The following is a 19,782-nucleotide window of genomic DNA, read 5'->3' on the forward strand; positions in this document are numbered from 1 at the left end:
TCTTGTACTTTTGATCTTCCTGTTTCAACTTCCTATAAGGAAAGTGGTTCTTTTTCCCCCCAGGACACACCCCATCACTGTCTTCTGCAATTCTTCTTAACTCTTTCTAATTCTTTTTGTGTGCCTAGCTACCCTTGGGCTACTCCCATGTCCAGGATCACACACAGAGCACAGCACCTTAGACAGCTTGAGAAGGGCTACAGTAAAGCCTACTCCTGTGTAGAGGGCACACACCATTCACGTCTTCACAGAGAACACTGGAGAAACCAGGAATGTTATAGGCACAGGGGTGTCTCCTCTGCGAGATATCATATGTACCCTATTATTTTGGTGCTCACTGACCTATCTCAGTTGGAGGCCACACCAGATCCTAGACCCTTACGCTACAGATCCCACCTTCATGGCCTCATGGACTTTGACAAGGAGTTCCCTGCCTTTTTGCGGTTCCGTTTTCCTCTGGGTCAGGAGCAACCCCTGAGCTTCTGCACTCATCTTTTCCTGACCGGCAATGACCTTGAAGACATGTTTGTGTAGCACAGTCCCTGGGCCTGCAGAACTGAGGTCAGCTCTGCCCTCATGTTCCCTGCCATCTGTGGAATTTGCATCTCTCTAGTGGCTGCTGCCTGGTTCCGCCACCAATACACTTACTAATTAGAACACTCGCGGTACAAGTGACCGTTTCAGTCTCAAGACTTTCCCATTTGTAGGGCTGCCAGATGGGACAGTGGGTAAAAGTGGTTGTGGGCAAGCTTGACAACCCAAGTTCGAACCATGGAACCCACGTACATGTGGAAGGAGAGAGTTGGCCCCAGGTTGTCCTCTGATCTCTACACAAGCACTGGTGCAAACATACATACATACACACACACACACACACACACACACACACACAAATACACACACACTCTACACACTCACACAAACACACCATATATACCATACACATACACACACAACACACACACACATACACAATGCAAACACAACTATACCTATAACACATACACAAACACAAACACCAAACACAAAAACATACAATACAAACACACACAATACCCAAACACACACATTGACAAACCACACACATACACACTCATACACCACACACATACCACACACAGCACACATGCACAACACACAAACACACACATATAGCACAAGCACATACAACTATACACATGACACACAAACACACACGCAACACACAAAAGCATATAACACACACATACACACAAACACTTGAACAAACACACACACACACACACACACACACACACACACACATACTCGTGTCTGGGCACCATCACAAATAAATAAAAAGGAAGTAAAAAAGACTTCCAATTCAGCAACTCTTCCTTCCCCAGAGCTCTGGTCCTCCCCTAGCCCATGGAGCTGCTAAGGTATCCATGCCCGTGCAAGATCCCCCTGCTCCCGCCTTCGATGGGTTTGCTAGTAGTGATAAGATGGTCAGCAAGCTAAAGCCACCTTGGAGAAGACCTGTTCCTTTCCTAGCGGGCTGGAGCTCCAGATCTGGGGAAGAAGGATTGTTGGATAGGATCGTATGTGAGTATTGTGTGTTCAAGTGTATATTTGTGTATTGTCCGGCTCTAGGAAGACCTGGACAAGTCAGCTTGGAAATTCATCAGACGTGGAAGACACACAAGCCAAGACCTGACTGCAGAGAGTCAATTTGATTCCAGGCTTTAGTTCTCCACTGTGGCCTCTCTTCCCCACCTTTTTACTAGTCTCGGGGGCAGAAGAGGAAGGGGGCGTGGCCAAGCTCGTGAGAGTTTTCTTACTTTGACTTTTTCAGATCGTGCTGGGGATCCTGAAGCTCGAACACAGGAGGAAACAGGTAAAACCATTTTGATCTTTTCTCTCGCTCTCCACAAACAAATACTCGGTGGCCTCTGTGTGCTGGCCACGGAAGGGGACCTGCTGTATTTTTTCATCTACTTTACAATAGGCACAGACAGACCTCATCTCCAACCCCCCAACCCCTATCCCTCAGCCCCCATCCCCACCCCCTATTCCCCATCCCTGTCTTTCAGCGTTCCCTTTCCGGGCTTTCTGGGTCCTCTGAGGTAGAAGAAGCTGTTGAGTGCCAGGGAGGAAATGATGAAACCAGGACACTAACCTCCAGGCTCTCAGAAGGTGAGCGGATCATGGGTCTGACTGTATGGCCCTGTTCTATGCCTCTGGACTTAATAACTGTTGCTGCTGCATCCCACTCTACCTCCTCATCCATCCACCCCTAGGCTCAGGTCCCCGCTTCTCATGCTGTATTGGGAGGGTAGGTAGGCAGCTTCACTCTGGAACCACCTGCTTCCTGCTCTGCTAAGGATGCGGCTGGAGGCGCTGCCGGACAAGCTTGGTGGTCCGCTGGCACCTGGAGGCTGATTGTTGCCACAACCTTTGCTGTAACAACTCCCACCCCCACCCCTCCACCCCCAGCTTGTCAAAGTGTCAGAAAAGATTAAAATAGATCTCACGGCCAAAGAAGCATGGCCACTGCCTAAGTTCATCAGACAGCTTGAAAAGTCCCTAGGTAAAGCCTCCGGTTGAACTCAGCTTTTCCCAAGTGTCTGTTGACCTTGAAGATGTCTCCATGCGCTGCATTCCCTGTTCCTGGAAACTAAGATCAGCTCTACCTTAGAGGATCTGCCCCAGCCTCAGCCCAGGCCAACCCCCTCAATAGAGGCAGAACCCAGCCCAGCTCTCTCAGCAGCTGAACTAGCTTTCCCCACATGGCCCTGGTCACCCAACAGTGCTTACTACCTGTGCCCTGTGGCCGTGGAGATAGATATCTGGAGAGGGGGAGGTGCTAATACTGTGCAAGCTATGGGAAACCTTGGTAGGGTGGGTGTAAGGGAAGGGACACAGCTTTGCTCTGACACCGGAGACACACTCTGTTGGCACATCCTGCAAGATCCCTGGGGACTGACACAGAGATCACAGCTACGTGAACAGAGTTAAATTTAACTCTACATAAAGTGTGGGATGGTGGAGGCCAAGCTCAGTGGGGAGAGAGATACTGGGTATCCGTTGTAAATTCCCTTAAATGCACAGTTAAGTTCTGTCAGGCTAGTGTTATAAAGTACTACTTACTCAGTACCTACTTACAATGGCTTGGGAAGCCAGAGTAGCTTCAAGCTTGTAGTCACAGGTCCAGGCTCCCAAATTCTGGGACTTTTAGGTGTACACCACCATGACTGGTCCTATGTATTGCTTCTAAAGCAAGACATTCCCCATGACAATCTGGCTTCTTCCTTTTGGTCATACCGTGGGTGATCAGACAATGGGAGGTTCTCCCCCTCTCCCCACAATCCTCTGGTAGCAACTGGCTGATGTTAGAAAAGGGATCCCTTGTTCCCTATCAGCACCTGGGGCTCAGGAGGGGTTTGTGCAGACCACTCTCTGTTTCTAAGGCTTTCTAACTTCCTCCAGGTGTTCTGCTTATGTCATACTTCAATATGAGTTTAGTTTTACTTTTTGGTATAGTATTATGAATGGAATCTAGGTCCTTTGCTTGCTAGGCAGGGGCTCTACCACTGAGCCACGCCCCCAGCTCCTCATTCTAGGTAGGGGTTCTAGTGCTGAACCCAGCCCCCATTGCCTCCATGGGTGATTCCTGTATCACAGAGATATACCCCCAACCCTCTTTTTATTTTTGTTTTGAGACAAGCATTTTGTTACTTTGACTTGGGCCTGAACTTGCTTTGCAGCCAAGCTGACCTTGGACTTGCAATTGTGTTGCATCAGCCTCTGGAGCACCTGGAATTCCAAGCCTGAACTGCCAGGCCTAGATCAGGTTTGTTTCAATGTGATTCCCCTCACTGCCACCCTACCACGCCCCAAGCCTTTCCAATCACTTGGTCTGACTCTATGTATAACTTTGCAATGGTACCGTTCTACCTGAGTCTGGCATTCGAGGCATATAACTGGCAGCACAGAGCCTGAGAGAACAGTTTTAAGAGTTATGAAAGCCATCAAGGTGGCTCAGGGGTTGAATATGCTTGCTGCACAAGCCTGGTCATTCCAGTTGGATTCCTGGGACCCACTTAAAGGTGGAAGGAAAGAGTCAGCTCCACAGAGCTCTCCACAGAGTTGTCCTCTGGCGTCTACACACGCACTGCGGCGTGCACGTGCCTCATACATCAGCCCTGCACTCACCCACATACCAATAATATAAAATAAAAATTTTAAAACATATAAATGGACGGGAGAGAGAGATAGAGGAGAGAAAGCCTGCTTGAAGAAGTACAGTGTACCCAGAAGAGGCTCTATGAGCACCCCAAACCCACATCTCTATCCCATAACCAGGTAGCTACCCCCCAAACTGGAATAAGGAGCCAGAGTTGAGTGGACAAAGAACAAGCAACAAGATGGTTCAAAGGCAAATTCCTTCTGTTGTTGTGGCTGTTGCTGAAATAGGGTGTCAGAATGCAGCCCACGCTGGCCTCAGACTCCCAGCAATCCTCCTGCCTCAACTTCCCAAATTCCGGAGCTTACAGTCACACACCAACACAACCAGTTTTGCAGACTAACTCTTCTCTTCTTAGGTCTCACCCAGACAAGCCATCATGTGTGTCTCCTGCCCGTGGCTCCTCCTGATCCTTGGTAAGTGCTGAGGCCCAGGCTGGGTTTGCAGAGAACAGCGGGTGCAGAGAGGGGATGGGCCTAGGGCATCGGAGGGGAACCACAGGGAGGCAGTGTGCAGAGAGAAGGACACTCTGTGCTCCTGCCCCACCCGCCGTCTCCCCAGTGTCTCCCTCTCCTACTCCTAGTGGAAGTCCCCATCCCCCAGTAACAGCTTCTGATCAGAGTTGTGCCTTTAGGACATGTGGCTTCCTTCCGCCCAGCAACTAGATGGTCTGTTGAACATCCCCAAACCCTCTTCGCCTGGGAGGGAGCCTGCATCCAGATTCCTTGCGAGTACAAAGTACCACAGCCTAGTTCGCGTTTGGACAGCATCCTCCTTTTTCAGAACTATACGTTTGACAGCACCATCAGGGATTTCACAGGAAAGGTCCTCTATAACAACACGAAGGGGAGCATAGAGACTGAGCTGTACTTTTCTCAGCAAGACAGAGTAACATTTCTGGGAAACAGATCGAAAAATTGTACCCTGAAAATCGACCCGATACATGCCAATGACAGTGGGAAGCTGGGCTTGAGGTTGATCTCAGGGACTGACAAATGGATGGAGCACATTCACCTCAACGTCTCTGGTAAGGCATGGGAAGGCAGCTGACTGTTCTAGCAGTGGCAAAGAGGGATGGGGAAGTGCGGTGTTACCTGATCAGAGTTAGGGTCTCAAACCCTGGAAGAAACAGCTGAGGTGCCTAGTTAAAATATCAAAGAGGGCCCTGCCCCAGGTTCTCCCAGCATTCCTCAGTCCCTACCTGGTACAGAGAGAGTGGTTGACACCTGTCTCCCCCTCCCCCCCCATCTCTAACCCAACTCTCCAGCCCAAGGGCTGGGCTGCCCCCCATGTCTGCCTCTCCTCCCCCTCCCCCACTTCCCTATATAATCCAGCCATCTGGGTAGCCTGCCCCCCTCTCTTACCTTTTGCCTTCTTTCCTGGCTGCTACACCTGGTTCCCTTCTCTCCCCTCTTCCTGCCCCTCCTAACCTGGTTCAGGATCATATCCACTCTGGACTCGACTCTCTTCTTTTAAGCTAGGAGAATTAAAGGAATTCTTTTAGGCTAGACGAGGATTGCACGGGGCTCAGAGGTGACCCACAACAGCAGCCAGGGGCCTCTGCCCTAGATAGTATCACCGGTCCGCACTGAGCTGTCTGTGTTGGGCCTCTTAACATCTTGGTCTAGTGTGGTAGAGATTTGAGCACTGGGCCTCAGGATCACCCCACTAAAGCAATGTTGTGCTTGGCTGACCCTTAAGTCTGAGGCTGTCAGACACCAGCACGTCACCAATGATTAGCAGTACATGGAGAATTAAACCAATCAATCAAATCAGATCACCCTGGGTGATTCTGAGGTCATTTAGAAATGTAATAGAAGAAGGAAGTGAGAAACCAAGTCAGTGTTAGATACACTCTCCCAGCAGGCTTTGTGTTCCCAAGGCCTTTCAGAGTAGTCAAACTGAACAGAGATAACGATAGTCTTGCAAGGGCTTCCTCTGGGGTGCCACGGGGCAGGATGCCTGAAGCCAGGAGTGAAAGGCCTGTCTGTGTCCCATCCCCAGCAAGCAGGCCGCTCTCTTCTTTCCCCCTAGAGAGACCGTTCCAACCTTACATCCAGCTGCCATCGGAAATCCGGGAATCCCAAAGGGTTTCTCTGACCTGTGGACTGAATTTCACCTGCTTTGGGTATGACCTCAGCCTGCGGTGGTCTCTGAACGGGTCCGAGGTCAGCCCTGTCACCTCTTCCATCACCTCCTCTGTTGAGAACGTCTATACAGAGAGCAAGTTCACCTTCCAGCCAAAGTGGACAGACCACGGAAAGAGCATGATGTGCCAAGTCCGGCACTTCTCCCAAGTGCTCTCTGAGAGGACAGTGCGTCTGGATGTTAAGTGTGAGTCTCTGGGTGGGAAGGACGCCACCTGTCACCTTCTTCCTAAATCCTGTCGAGTTGCACCAAGGGTGGGAAGAGCCTGCCTGTGTCAGCTGTCGGTCACCTGTTTCTGGGGGTGGCGCAGGCTCTCCACACAGTCTTTTCTGTCAGTCCTAGTCTCAAGACACATTCGTTTTAGCCTTTGCCTTGACCTGAACCTCATTCGGCAACCTAGTGAAGTGGCCTGGAATTGGGCACTCAGGAGGGCAAGGCTACAGAGTAAAACACACTGTCTCAAAAACAAAAGGGCTGGAGATGTACCTCAACGGTATGGTGCTTACTCAGCACTTCTGAGACCCTGGGCTAACCTCCAGCACCAACCACCCAACCAGTCAATCTGAAGCCACAGCACACTTTGAAGATCACCTCCTTAGGGTTCATTGTTCTCCAAACATGTAAGTTTTTACCTCATTATTTTATGCTTCATTCATTCATCCATTCATCCATTCATTCACCATCCATCCAGTGAATGAATATTTACTGTGGGGCCTGGCATGGTGGAACATACTTTTAAACCCAGCATTCACCAGGCACAAGTAGGTGGAGCTCTGTGAATTTGAGGCTAGCCTGGTCTACATAGTGAGATCTAAGCCAATCAGACACTACCTTAAAACAAACAAACAAACAGCCAAGCCTGTGCATTGATTCGGTGCCGGTCTTGTCTTGAATGCCCGTGTAGGCTGAGAACACAGCACTGAGTTAGGTTCTGCCTGTGCGGAGTAACAGTTGCAATGGAGGAGATGGGTAAGAAACATGAATCGAGAAACACAAAGCAGAATTGCTGGGAGGAGATATGTGCATTAAGGAAAAAAAGAGGGCCGGGTAGCTAACTCTTGAGCTTGCCTAGCCAGCCCGATAAAACTCCTTTGAATTTCTTTTACGCTTAGCACTCCGTGATACTACGCCGTTTATTAACTTTTAAAAGATTTTTAAGTTTTTATATGTATGCGTACGAGTGTTTTGCCTGAATGTATGTCTGTGCACTGACCACAAGAATGGTATTTGTGGAGGCCAGAAGAGGGTGTTGGATGCCCTGGAACTGGAGTTACAGACAGTTGTGAGCCTCTCTGTGGGTGCTGGCAACCTGAGTCCTCTGGAAGAGCAACCAGCGCTCTTAACTGCTGAGCCATCTCTCCGGTCCCATAATATTTTTTTTTTTTAAGTACTTAGGAGAGATGGTTCCATGGTTTAGAGCACCTACTGCTCTTGCAGAGGACCTGAGTTCAAATCCTAGCACCCACACCAGGCAGCAGACAAGAACTCTGTCTCTGCAGGATCTGAGTCCCTCTGACACAGATACACACGATGAAAGGAAAACAAACTTTTTTTTTAAAGTACTCGCCTTCTAAGAATAGGGACTTGATTTTGAACCCCAGAGCTCACATTTTAAAAGCTGAATGTAAGCAGGGTATGGTGGTGCAGGACTTTAATCCCAGGACTCAGGAGGCAGAGGCAGGTGGATCTCTGAGTATGAGGCCAACCTGGTCTACAGAGCGAGTTCTGGGACAGCCTGGGCTACACTAAGAAACACTGTCTGGAAGAACAAAAGGCCAACAAAAGAGTTGAGTGTGGTGGCCTTTGCTTGTCTCAGCTGTGAGGAGGATCCTTGGGACTTGCTGGCCAACGAACGAGTCTGGTATAATTGAGCTCTAGGTCAGTGAGAGACCCAGTTTCAAAAAATGAAAAAACAAGGGGTTGGGGATTTAGCTCAGCGATAGAGCGCTTGCCTAGCAAGCGCAAGGCCCTGGGTTCGGTCCCCAGCTCCGAAAAAAAGAAAAAAAATGAAAAAACAAGATGGATGGTTTCTGAAACACAACACCCATGGTTTCCCTCCAACCATATCCACTTGTGCATGCGCATGAACACACAAATACCTCAAAAAAAAAAAAAGGTAAAAAGAAAGGGGGTTAGGAGGCTGGTGATGGTTAGAGGCTTGTGTGAGGAAGGTGCAGACCTCAGCTGCCGTGAGGGACTAGCACAGGCAGATCCTAAGATCTTAAGGAGAAGGACCAAGGCAAAGGTCCTGAGGTGAAGCAGTGTACCCACGGCAGGGGCCGAGGACCCGAGAGGAGTGTGGGTCAAGCCTGAGCCTTTCGAGGTAAGAGCGGAAGAAGTATAGAAGGGAGGCCACTGGTGTCCTGGGCTGTACAAGCCCAATGGATAGCTTCAGTGCCAATCTCTGCCGGCAGAGACAATGTGGTCGGGGGAACGGACGACTGGGAGCAGGCAGACGGGTGAGGAGCTGGGACAGTCACCTGGGAGGACCAAGGAATCACAGATGTGTGCACTGCTGTTGTCAGGAAAAAAGTGCAGCCACCAAGCATTCCCTGTCCTCTCTGCAACTGCTTCTCTGTCCCTGCAGACACCCCAAAACTGCAGATCACGGTCAATCCCACAGAGGTCGAGGAGGGCAGCTCTGTGACCATGACGTGTCAGGTTAGCAGCAGCAACCCGAGTCTCAGTACCAAGAAGGTATCCTGGTTCAAGGATGGGAGCTTCCTGAAGGAACAAGAGGAACAGGAGGAGCTAACTCTGCATTCAGTGACCAAGGACATGAGAGGGAAATACCAGTGCGGGGCTTCCAACAACATAGGCCAAGGAAAGTCCAAAGAAGTGGCACTCACGGTGCTCTGTGAGTTCCCGTGAAGCTGGTGAGGGAGGTATGGAGTTAGCAGGGCCCTCAAGAGATAGCAGAGGCTCAGGCGCCCACGGGACAGGCTCCCCTCACCTGTCCCGCGGCTGCCACACGTTCTTTCAGATCCTCCGGAACCCTCCAAGGTTCACATCTATCCCTCACCGGCTGAAGAGGGACAGTCAGTAGAGCTGATCTGCGACTCACTGGCCAGTCCGAGTGCAACAAACTACACCTGGTATCACAACGGGGAAATGGTACCCGGAGCCAGCCATGAGAAGCTCCAGATCTCTAATGTCTCCCTGTGGCATGCTGGGAAATACTCTTGCTTGGCAGAGAACCGTCTGGGTCGTGGAAAGAGAAAACAGGAAGCTGAGCTGGATGTCCACTGTGAGCAGCCGACTGACTTCTTTTTTTTTTTTTTTTTGGTTCTTTTTTTCGGAGCTGGGGACCGAACCCAGGGCCTTGTGCTTCCTAGGCAAGCGCTCTACCACTGAGCTAAATCCCCAACCCCCGACTGACTTCTTGATTTTTGGAGGAAAGGGGAAATGGAGAAGGAAGGCAAATAGGGTGTAGGGGTGAGGGGTTGTGGGAGTAAGGAGGTGTAGTGGGTGTTGGGGGTAGGGTGAGGGGGTATTCAGTGTAGAGGGTGTTGGGTTTGGGGGTACAGGGGGTATTGGATGAGGGGTTGTAGGAGTAAGGGGTGTAGTGGGTGCTGGGTGTAGGGGTGGGATGTAGGGGTTTGGGGTGTTGGGTGTGGAAGGGTAGGGGTGTTGGGTATAGGGGTGGGGGTGTGTGGAGAGTGTTGGGTGTGGGGGTACAGGGGGTATTGGGTGTGTGGGTGAGGGGTGTAGGGTATAGAGGTGTTGGGTGTGGGGTGTAGGGGTGTTGGGGGTGGGGATGGAGGGGGTGTCTGTTGTGGAGGTGTGAAGGCGTTGGAAAGACAAGCAAACAGGCTCCTGGTGCTTCACCGCTGCCTTCTAGACACTGACCGAGAGCCTCAGCTTACGGTAGTTACTTAGTAGATGTTTGTTGAATGGCTTTCACCAGCCTGCTGGCCCAGATCTGTCATCCCAGCTACTGGGGAAGCTGAGACTAAAGGATCACAAATGTGAGGCCTGCCTGGGCTGCAGAGAAACTTCAAGGCCAGCTTAGGCAACTTAGTAAACCTGGCTCAAAAGTAGAAAGTGGACCAGAGATGTAGCTCAATGACAGAATACTATCCTACAATGTTCCAATAAGAGACTGGGAGCGTAGGTCAGCAACCAAACATTAGTCTAGAATCCCCAGTGAGGGGCTGGGGGCGTGGCTCAGTGGTAGAGCCCCAGCCTAGAATCCCCAGTGAGGGGCTGGGGGCGTGGCTCAGTGGTGGAGCCCCTGCCTAGAATCCCCCAGTGAGGGGCATGGCTCAGTATAGGGTACTTAGCATACATGAAGCTCTGGATTCAATCCCCAACTGCATAAAAGAAACAAATATAGCAGCACTTACACAAACGCTCTCAGCGCTGAAGGTACAAAGGCAGGAGGATCATAAATTCAAGGTCATCTTGGCTCTGTAACAAGTTCGAGGCCTACTTGGGCTATGTGAGACCCTGCCTACTACTAGGATTACCCAGTCAGGGGCATGGAGACATAGCATTAGTAGGCAACGGGCAAGGCCCTGAAGAAGTCCTGAGAGATCTGAGAGCCAGAGGGACTGTGTCATCCTTCTGCCCCACTGTTTGGCATTCCTTAGCACTTCACAGCTTGCTTTGGAGCTGCTTCCAAGACACAGACTTGTTTGTCGGGCACCTAATGGCTTGAATACAGACAGGGTCCCCCCTGCCCCACATATTCTGAATGTCTGGACATCTGGACAGCAGTAGCTAAGTCTCATGCCACTCGAAGGGTATCCTTTGGGAGGATTCTGGAAGGCTAGGCGCCCAACTTGATGGGGGCCTACAAGTCACAGTCACACAGCTTTAACCGGCATGGGCTCTGGCAGTGTGCCTCACAGCTGCAAGAGGGAGTAGGAGAGGACTGATTCAGGGACAGTGTGAAACAGTCTTGCGACTGGCCCAGGGTGGTGCAAGTCAGCCATTTCAGCTATTCAGGGGCTCAGGGCGGGATAGTCACAAGTTCAAGGCCGACCTGTGCAAGTTTACAAAACCCTGACTCAAAAATAAAAGGTTAAAAAGAAAAACAGGTTAGGGGTAGTGTAGTGGTACGGGGCGAGAGCACGGGTGTGACCTCTGGTGCTTACAGAGGGAAAGAAAAGTAACCATTCTTCAATCACCTCTCCGTTTTACCCTAAGATGTTCCCAAGGCGGTAACCACAGTGATTCAAAGCGTCACACCAATTCGGGAAGGAGACAGCGTGACCCTAGACTGTAGATACAACTCCAGCAATCCAGAGGTCACCAAGTATGAATGGAGTCCTCAAGGTTCTGGGAGCGAGGTCACACCTGGAGTGCTAAGGATTCAGAAAGCGAAATGGGATTCCCCGCCCATCAAATGTGCTGCCTGTAACTACAAGTGCTCGTGGTCCTTCCCTGTCAGCCTGAATGTCCACTGTGAGTGACAGGGATGTCCAGTAGGTGGTCACATTGAGATATGTGGATGGGAGAGTGAGGGGATGGGGACCTGGACCACAGGCCACAAGAGAGGATTGAGGGAGGACACATAGGGCTCCGGGCCAAGGAGATGGGAAGTCCTAATGAGGGAAACAGGAAGCTTTGGGGACATCAAGGTAGGAAGAGAGCCAAAACATCACCTGAGGCTGTGGCCCTGCAGACGCCCCCAGAGCCGTGAAGATACTGAAGGTGAGCCCCGCATCAGAGATCCACGCTGGGCAGCATGTCCTCCTCCAATGTGACTTCTCAGGGAGCCTCCCCACAGAGGTCCGCTTCTTCTGGAAGAAGAATGGGAATCTCGTGCAGGAAGGGAGAGACCTGAACTTCAGCTCCATCTCTCCAGAAGATTCTGGAGATTATAACTGCATGGTCAGAAACTCCATCGGAGAGACCTCGTCACAGGCCTGGAGCCTGCAAGTGCTGTGTGAGTGGCGGACTTGGGGACTAGACGTGAAGATGGTGAGGTGACCCGCTGCCCTGGCCTGACTTGGGTTCTCCTTTACAGATGCTCCTCGGAGGCTGCGTGTGTCCATCAGCCCTGGGGACAGCGTGATGGAGGGGAAGAAGGCCACCTTGTCCTGTGAGAGTGATGCCCACCCGCCCGTCTTCAAGTATATCTGGTTTGACGCCAATGACCAAGACCTCCACTTCTCGGGCCAGAAACTGAGGCTGGAACCCCTGAGAGTTCAACACACGGGTTCCTACCGCTGCCAAGGGATCAACGAGCTAGGCACGGGAAAGTCACCACCCAGCACCCTCACAGTTTACTGTAAGTGCCCCCTGCCATCTTTCCTTGGGTTCCTCTCCTGTCCCGGGAGCTGCAGTCCCTTCCCTCTTCCTTCTGTGTCCAGCCCAGGCACACCCTGTGACCAGTAGCTCCTGAGTGGAAAGTCCCCGATCACCCAGTCCTGCTGTACGGACCTGTCTTCCTCCACACGACAATCTTGCCCTTGGTGGATAAGACCCTTAGTTCTTTTCTTTTTGATTTTTTTGTTTTTGTTTGTTTTTCAAGGCAAGGTTTCTCTGTGCAGTCCTGGCTATCCCAGAACTTGCTCTGTAGACCAGGCTGCCCTGGAACTCACAGAGATCTGCCTGCCTCTGCCTCCCAAGTTCTGGGTCTAAAGAGATTTGCCACCACCACCCAGCTAAGATCCTTATTTCTTATCTCTTGATATTTTAGTGTTTTAAACAAGATAATACAAGTATGTGTTTGGTTTTTTTGTTGTTGTTGTTATTGTTTTTTTGGTTGTTGTTTTTTTTTTTTTTTTTAATGTTCTCAAGCACAAAAAGGAAGCTGAACAGGGCATTGAGAGGTCGGAGTGGCAGTATCATGGGAAGGCCAGGGCCAGCCTGAGCTATGTAGAAAACAAAAAAAAAAAATCCTGTCTCTTTTTTCCTACAAAACCCACCTACACTCTTCTTATTTGTTTGAGATAAGGGTCTTGCTATGTAGCCCAGGTTGGCCTTGAACCCCAGGCTCAGCCTCCCCCAGGGATGTTGGGATGAGAGATAGGCGTCACCATGGCCAGTTTATGCCTTCCCTCTTTCAAATGACGGTAGCCCATCCCATCTCCTTAGCACCCTCTTCAAGGTAGAGGGGTGCCAAAACCCTTGCTGTGGGCACACCTGGAAGGACAAGATAAGGAGCTGGGTCTGCCTAGGCGCTCTTTAAGTTTTGACCGTCTGATCAAATGGCTCTCGGGGCTGCATGGTAGCGACAAAGGGGAGGGTGATGGGCCTTGTGTGAGAGCTGTGCATGGTGGTGTCTTGCTAGAGGCGAAGATTTGTCTCTTCTCTCCTATCAGGGGTGGGGAGACAGGGACCACTTCTCCATCCCCTGCTATATCACTCTCCATATGTGGAGATCTGTAGGCAAGAAGGACCAGGCTTCACGAAGGGAGAAGGGCAGGATGTTCTCTGTCCGTCTTCACAAGGCAGAGTGGGCCTGTTTACCTTTCTTCACCAGACAGCCCAGAGACCATCGGCAAGCGGGTCGCCTTGGGACTAGGGTTCTGCCTGGCTATCTGCATCCTGGCCATCTGGGGGATGAAAATCCAGAAAAAGTGAGCCCTGTCTACTGCCCCCTCCTTCTTCCTGCACCCTCCCCACAGCCCAAAGCCTGCCAGGATCATCCCCACCCCGCCCTCACAACCCCCTCAATCCTTAGATGGAAGCACAACCGGAGCCAGCAGGGGCTTCAGGAAAATTCCAGTGGCCAGAGCTTTTTTGTGAGGAACAAAAAGGTAAGACTGAAAGAACCAGAATTGGGGTCCATCTAAGGCCAGTGGGAGAGTTCCACTGCAAACCTCCAAGCACAAAGACCCTTCCCTTCCAGGGAGTAGTTAGTTCCCGGAGCAACTGCAAGCCAAACTGTCAAACAAAACCACCTGTAACTCCCAGCTGACCTCCCCTTGACTCCCAACCATTCCCCCTGGAAAGTCTAGGACAGTCCACTGATCTCGAGTCAGATTGGAGGTCACTTTACCCCATCAATAATACCCTGCCTAGTTACCAACTGTTTGAATTCTGCCCCAATTGTTTGCAACTCCCTGTCAGAGTCTGCTCGGGGTCGTCTCCCCTTGAAGTGGGAGGACCCCAACATGTCAGAATTAAACTCCTCTTGCTTTTGCATCCATCACTTTCTCCGTGAGTCTCATTCAAGAGGTCCCGGAAGAGGTTCAATTCGGACCTCACAAGACAAGAGGAAGATGAGACCCAGGGTAGCCCTAAAGACAACAGATGAGAAACATGCACGAGGACACAGAGGCATCTGCAGCCTCAGTGTTGGAGAAGATGAGGCAGGGCCAATTTGAGGCCAGCCTGGCTTGTATAGCGCACAGTTAAGATTCTTTTGGGGAGGGTTGGGGATTTAGCTCAGTGGTAGAGCGCTTGCCTAGCAAGCACAAGGCCCTGGGTTCAGTCCCCAGCTCCAAAAAAAAAAAAAAAAAAAAAAAAAAAAAAAAAAAAAAAAAAGATTCTTTTGGGGAAAAAAAAGCCTCCAGAGAATTGTTGGGATCAAAGGCCAGGGGCAAGGCATGGGGTCAGGGAAGAAAGACACAGCTTCAACTTTGCATCTTCCAGGCTAGAAGGACCCGTCTCACAGAAGGCCCCCAGTCCCAGGGATGCTACAATCTGGCGATGGATGACACCGTTAGTTATGCTGTCTTGCGCTTTCCAGAGAGAGACACGAACGGCGCTGGGTACAGTTTGGTAGCTGTAACTCCCGAGGGGCGTGGGAGGGAAACCTTGTGTCCCAGTCTGCCCTCTTTGTGCCAGGCCTGTGCCAGGCCCCACTGTCCACTCATTCCCTCATTCTTGCTGCATGGTGAGGTAACAGGCCTCAGAAGGGACCCGTGTCTTTAGCTCAGAAGCTGGTGTTCCGAGCCAGGCTGCATCAAGAGTTGACTGTGTTGTGGTACATTCGCACAGCCATTTTCACTAGCTGCTACTATGGTGCTGTGCACATAAGAGAAGAGGTGTTTTCCCCTAAGGGGCTGGGGTTGCGGGAAAACTCACGGGTAGCCATCTCCTTTCTCTCAGAGGTGCAAGGAGCCCAGCAACACAGGGTCCTCCTCCAAACGACGATGACACAGTCACTTACTCGGTGCTACAGAAGCGGAATATGGTAAGAGGGCAGAGCTACGGAAAGTGGGGGGGCCCTGGGGTCTCAATTGAGAGCCAGTCATGGGACACACATGACAGACAATGAAGTTGGGAAAACAGCAGCAGTCCTAAGTCTGTTTTCCATTGCTATACTTGACTGTCCAAGACCCCGTGGTTTATAATGGAAAGAGATTTATTTTGGCTCATGGCTGGTTCTGGGAATCTAAGGCCAGGGAGCTGTATGTGGTGATAGCAGACCCCTGAGGCGACACAAAGTATTCACAACTGGGGCATATGTCACAGAGAACTCAAGTTCCTAAAACAGTCTCTGCCTTGATTATCTATTAATCTATCTATATAGTTACCTCCTATAGAGCCCACAGTTTATACATTTCCAACACATGAAACCCAGGGAACGGGCTGGAGAGATGGCTCAGTGGTTAAGAGCACTGACTGCTCTTCAGAGGACCTTAGTTCAATTCCCAGAAACCACCCGGTGATTCACAACCATCTGTAATGGGATCCGATGCCCCTTCTGGTGTGTCTGAGGACAGTGATGGTATATTCACATAAAATAAAAAAAATTAAAAAAAAAAAAAAAAAGAAACCCAGGGGACACACTCACACCCCGTAGTTGCTCAGGCAGAGGGCAAAAGTAGGAGCCTGGACAGGTACCTGAGTATCTAAGGGGCACAGCATAACCATTTGTAGACCAGATGACCCCATTTGGACAATGGAGACCCAGTGGGAGGGCTTGAAAGAGAATGGAGGGAGGGTGGTCACCACAAGGCCTGGCTTACCTTCACGTGTTTTGCAGGGTGACTATGAGAATGTGAGTCCAAGCTGCCCGGAGGATGAGAGCATCCATTACTCAGAGCTGGTTCAGTTTGGGGCTGGGAAGCGGCCCCCGGCAAAGGAAGACGTAGACTATGTGACCCTCAAGCACTGAGGCGGGTAGTAGCTGCAGTGGCAGGTTCTGGAGCCTAAAGAAGACTACAACGTCTTCAGCTGCTGCGGCTCAGCTGCTAAGAGACAGGCAGCTCCCCACATGGTCGTCTAAAAACCTGCGCATGCCCACACGGTCATCTAAAAACCTGCGCATGCCCACACGGTCATCTAAAAATCTGCGCATGCCCACACGGTCATCTGAAAACCTGCGCCCGGCCAGACCTAGCGGCTTTCTCTGTACTTGTGATCCTCCCCCAACACTGTGTAGCACCGGTTTCTCCAACCCCAGGCACCACCGCCATCTTCTTCATTCCAAGCCTCCTCATCTGGACGACGTGTTCCTGCTGTGATCCGCTGGGACCCTCATTAACATTTCTTCTTCTCTGACCCCTTGATTCTCCACCCCACTCATTAATCTTACTACCCACTTCCTGGCCCTGGGGAGAAATCCCCCAGGAAGGGCAGAAATATGGCAGCAAGAGGCACTGTCCCCAGCTGGTTTTTCTCCTACAAAGATGTCTCTGAGTAAGTCGAACCTTCTGTGGAGATCGTGCCTTCCCTCAGGGGTCCTGGACGCTGAGCAGACAGAACGGCATAGAAATATATATATGTATATATATTCACTAAATGCTTCGTATTAAAAATGGCACGGCTGCCACACGAACTCTTTTGTGTTGGTGATTGGTGTGATTATACCGGAAACCTGGAGGTGGGAATGGCTTCTTGGAGCCTAGAGGGAGGGGAAGGGACTCTGGGTAATCTCATGATCTAATCAGCTCATAGGGGCACCATTGTCTTGCGGTGTTGGTATTCAACAAATGCCAGGTGTGACGGTTTGAACATGCTTGGCCTAGAGAGTGGCACTACTAGGAGGTGTGGCCCTATTGGAGTAGGGTTGCCATTGTGGGCGTGGGCTTTAGCCAGTCTTTTCCTAGCAGCCTTCAGATGAAGAGGTAGAACTCTCAGTTCCTCCTGCCTGGATGCTGCCATGCTCCCGCCTTGATAATGGACTGAACCTCTGAACCTGTAAGCCAGCCCCAATTAAATGTCCTTATAAGAGTTGTCTTGGTCATGGCGTCTGTTCACAGCAGTAAAACCCTAACTAAGACACCGAGTAAGTACTCTGGAGCCACATCTTCCTCACTTGAGGTAGGCAGATGCTCTACCCCTCGCTGGGGGATTCTAGTTCTACTACTGAGCCTGGGGCGAGTATTAGTGCACGTCCTGATTCTCCTGTTTACCCAGCTGAGTGATCTTGGGCAGAGCTTTCCGGACATGACTGAGCCTCAGTTTCTGCAAGATGGAGATGTTGTTATTCTCTCCCACATATGTGGCTCAAGGAAGTAAAGTTTAGTCTTCTATTCCATGGGGGTAACACTGAGAAGCCAAGTGCAGGAGGCAAAACTCCCAAAACCCTCAACCCCGGATTCCTATCGTTAGTTCGAAGCCAGCCTGGACTACACAGGAGAGACACAGTCTCAAAAACAACAAAGAAATAAGGGGAAGGGATTCGTTCTCCCAGCTGTCCTCAGCAGGGGACCTGCCAGGGTTCTTTTACCACCCAAGACCACCTGGATCTCCCCAGTTTGCTATTGACTCCAGTGATTCAAGATCCCATTCACGGGTTCAGCCTAGGGAGCGGGGTATGCCTGACCAACCACAAAGGCAAGGACCGTGGGACCCCTGGCACCTAGGAGGGTCTCCTTCCTTCCCTTCCTCCCTTCTCATCTTTCCCCAGAGCCAGAGGGAGGTACTGATTTCCTCTTTGTCCCCAAATTGACCTCAGGTGAGCACCGCTAACTTCTCTGGAGGCCAGTGGGACCTTAAATGCTGTTTAAATGAAGGGCTGATGAGAAGGCTCTGTGGTCAAAGGCGCCTGCCTCCAAATCCAACAACCTGAGTTCAATCCCCAGGCCCCACATAGTAGAAGGACAGAACTGACTCCCCCAAATGGTGTCTGCACACTTTGGCATGTATACACACACCCACACACACACACACACAAATGTAAAATAAATATTTTGGAGGCTGGAGAGGTGTCTCAGTAGTTAAGAATGCCCGATGCTTTCAGAGTGATTTCTCCAGGTATCCCCATTTTTTTTTTAACATCTATTTTTTTTTTTTTTACACTGAAAAAAACCAGGGCCTTGGGCTGGAGATGGCTCAGTGGTTAAATCCCCAACCTCTTAACATCTATTTTCAATTTAAAAAACCACCACACGGTGACTGGACAACCATCTGTTAATGGGATCTGGCACCCTCTTCTGGTGTGTCTGAGGACAGCTACAGTGTACTCATAAATAAAATAAATTTAAAAAAAAAAAAAATCTGTAATGGGATTGGGATTTCTTCAGTGGTGTGTCTGAGGACACAAGGCCAGAGTTGGGTCCATAAATAAAATAAATCCAAAAAAAAAAAAAAAAAATCCCACTGTTTAAAGGAGAAAAGGAAGGTTTTAGGGGCTTCTATACTCACGATGAAGTTAAGCAATATTCGACTACTAACTACTCATTCAGATTTATGACAAGCATTTGGTGAATATCTACTCACACATCTGGGGGCTGGAAATTTGGCTCAATATGTAGAGCCACAGGCACAAATGCATGTGTCCTACGTCCAGCACTATATAAAGCGGGCATAGCATTGCTGCCAGTAATCTTAGCATGGGGAAGGTAGAGGGTATAGGACCAGAAGTTCAAGGTCATCTTCCACTACACAGCAAGCTTGAGACAAGCCTGGGCTGCTTGAGACTTCCTCTCAAGACACAAACACAACAACAACAATAAAACAGAGCCCGTTGTCGAGGTGCAAGAATAATAAAGCCCAGAGCCAGGGTCATGAAGCTTTCAAAGACATTTTGAGAGCAAGGTCTTCTCCGAGGAGCAGAAGGCAGCCTTGAGGTTGGCAAAATCAGGATTAGGCTTCCTGGCAACCACCAGGTACCTTCTTATCCTGTCCTCAAAGCCAGCTGCTGATATAAAGCTACTTCATGACCCATTGACCACGAGATGTGGCTGTCAACAGCTTTGCTGAGGCGTGAAGGGCAGGTGGCCAGGAAGTCCAGAGGCCCGGACTCCAGGACACAAGCAGTCTTTCACCCCAGATTAAGCCATTATCCCAGGACCAGAGCACCTATGGGGCACCCTGGGCACATCAGACTTGGCACTCATGAGGTCAAGTCTTTTAGCAGGGATAACAGACAACGGGGGTCATATGGTCAGAGGGACAGGGAAGGGCCACAAAGCTATTTGCATAGGAAGATTGTGGACCCTCAGTGAAAATGTCACTGTGTAGAATTAGACCGGAACTGCCAGTGTGTGTGCATAGGCAAAACAGAAATTAAAAAAAAAACAACCAAAAAACAAAAAACAAAACAAAAAAAAACCCCTATGGTCTGGGGATGGAAACCA

General features: G+C 50.4%; 1 protein-coding gene across 1 annotated transcript; it reads left to right on the forward strand.

Moving 5' to 3' along the window:
• Positions 1 to 1,406: 1,406 nt before the first annotated feature.
• Cd22 (CD22 molecule) lies at positions 1,407 to 16,532 on the forward strand. Its single transcript, XM_032895169.1, has 15 exons — positions 1,407 to 1,466; positions 1,814 to 1,855; positions 2,052 to 2,154; positions 4,839 to 5,231; positions 6,239 to 6,538; positions 8,940 to 9,209; positions 9,336 to 9,599; positions 11,504 to 11,761; positions 11,982 to 12,245; positions 12,327 to 12,590; positions 13,788 to 13,884; positions 13,989 to 14,064; positions 14,903 to 15,021; positions 15,362 to 15,446; positions 16,242 to 16,532. Exons 1-15 carry the CDS (start codon positions 1,407 to 1,409, stop codon positions 16,371 to 16,373), a joined length of 2,727 nt encoding a protein of 908 aa, XP_032751060.1. The 3' UTR covers positions 16,374 to 16,532.
• The last annotated feature ends 3,250 nt before the right edge of the window (positions 16,533 to 19,782 follow it).

The sequence above is a fragment of the Rattus rattus genome, chromosome 2 (assembly GCF_011064425.1).
Source record: "Rattus rattus isolate New Zealand chromosome 2, Rrattus_CSIRO_v1, whole genome shotgun sequence".
NCBI lineage: Eukaryota > Metazoa > Chordata > Mammalia > Rodentia > Muridae > Rattus > Rattus rattus.

What these genes read in the sequence shown, in the direction of transcription:
- Cd22 (XM_032895169.1), top strand. Translation starts at nt 1,407, where the DNA reads ATGCCCGTGCAAGATCCCCCTGCTCCCGCCTTCGATGGGTTTGCTAGT. An exon ending in AGCTGAGCTGGATGTCCACT is followed by an intron (nt 9,600 to 11,503) that starts GTGAGCAGCCGA and finishes TTTTACCCTAAG; the next exon opens with ATGTTCCCAAGGCGGTAACC. An exon ending in CAGCACCCTCACAGTTTACT is followed by an intron (nt 12,591 to 13,787) that starts GTAAGTGCCCCC and finishes TTTCTTCACCAG; the next exon opens with ACAGCCCAGAGACCATCGGC.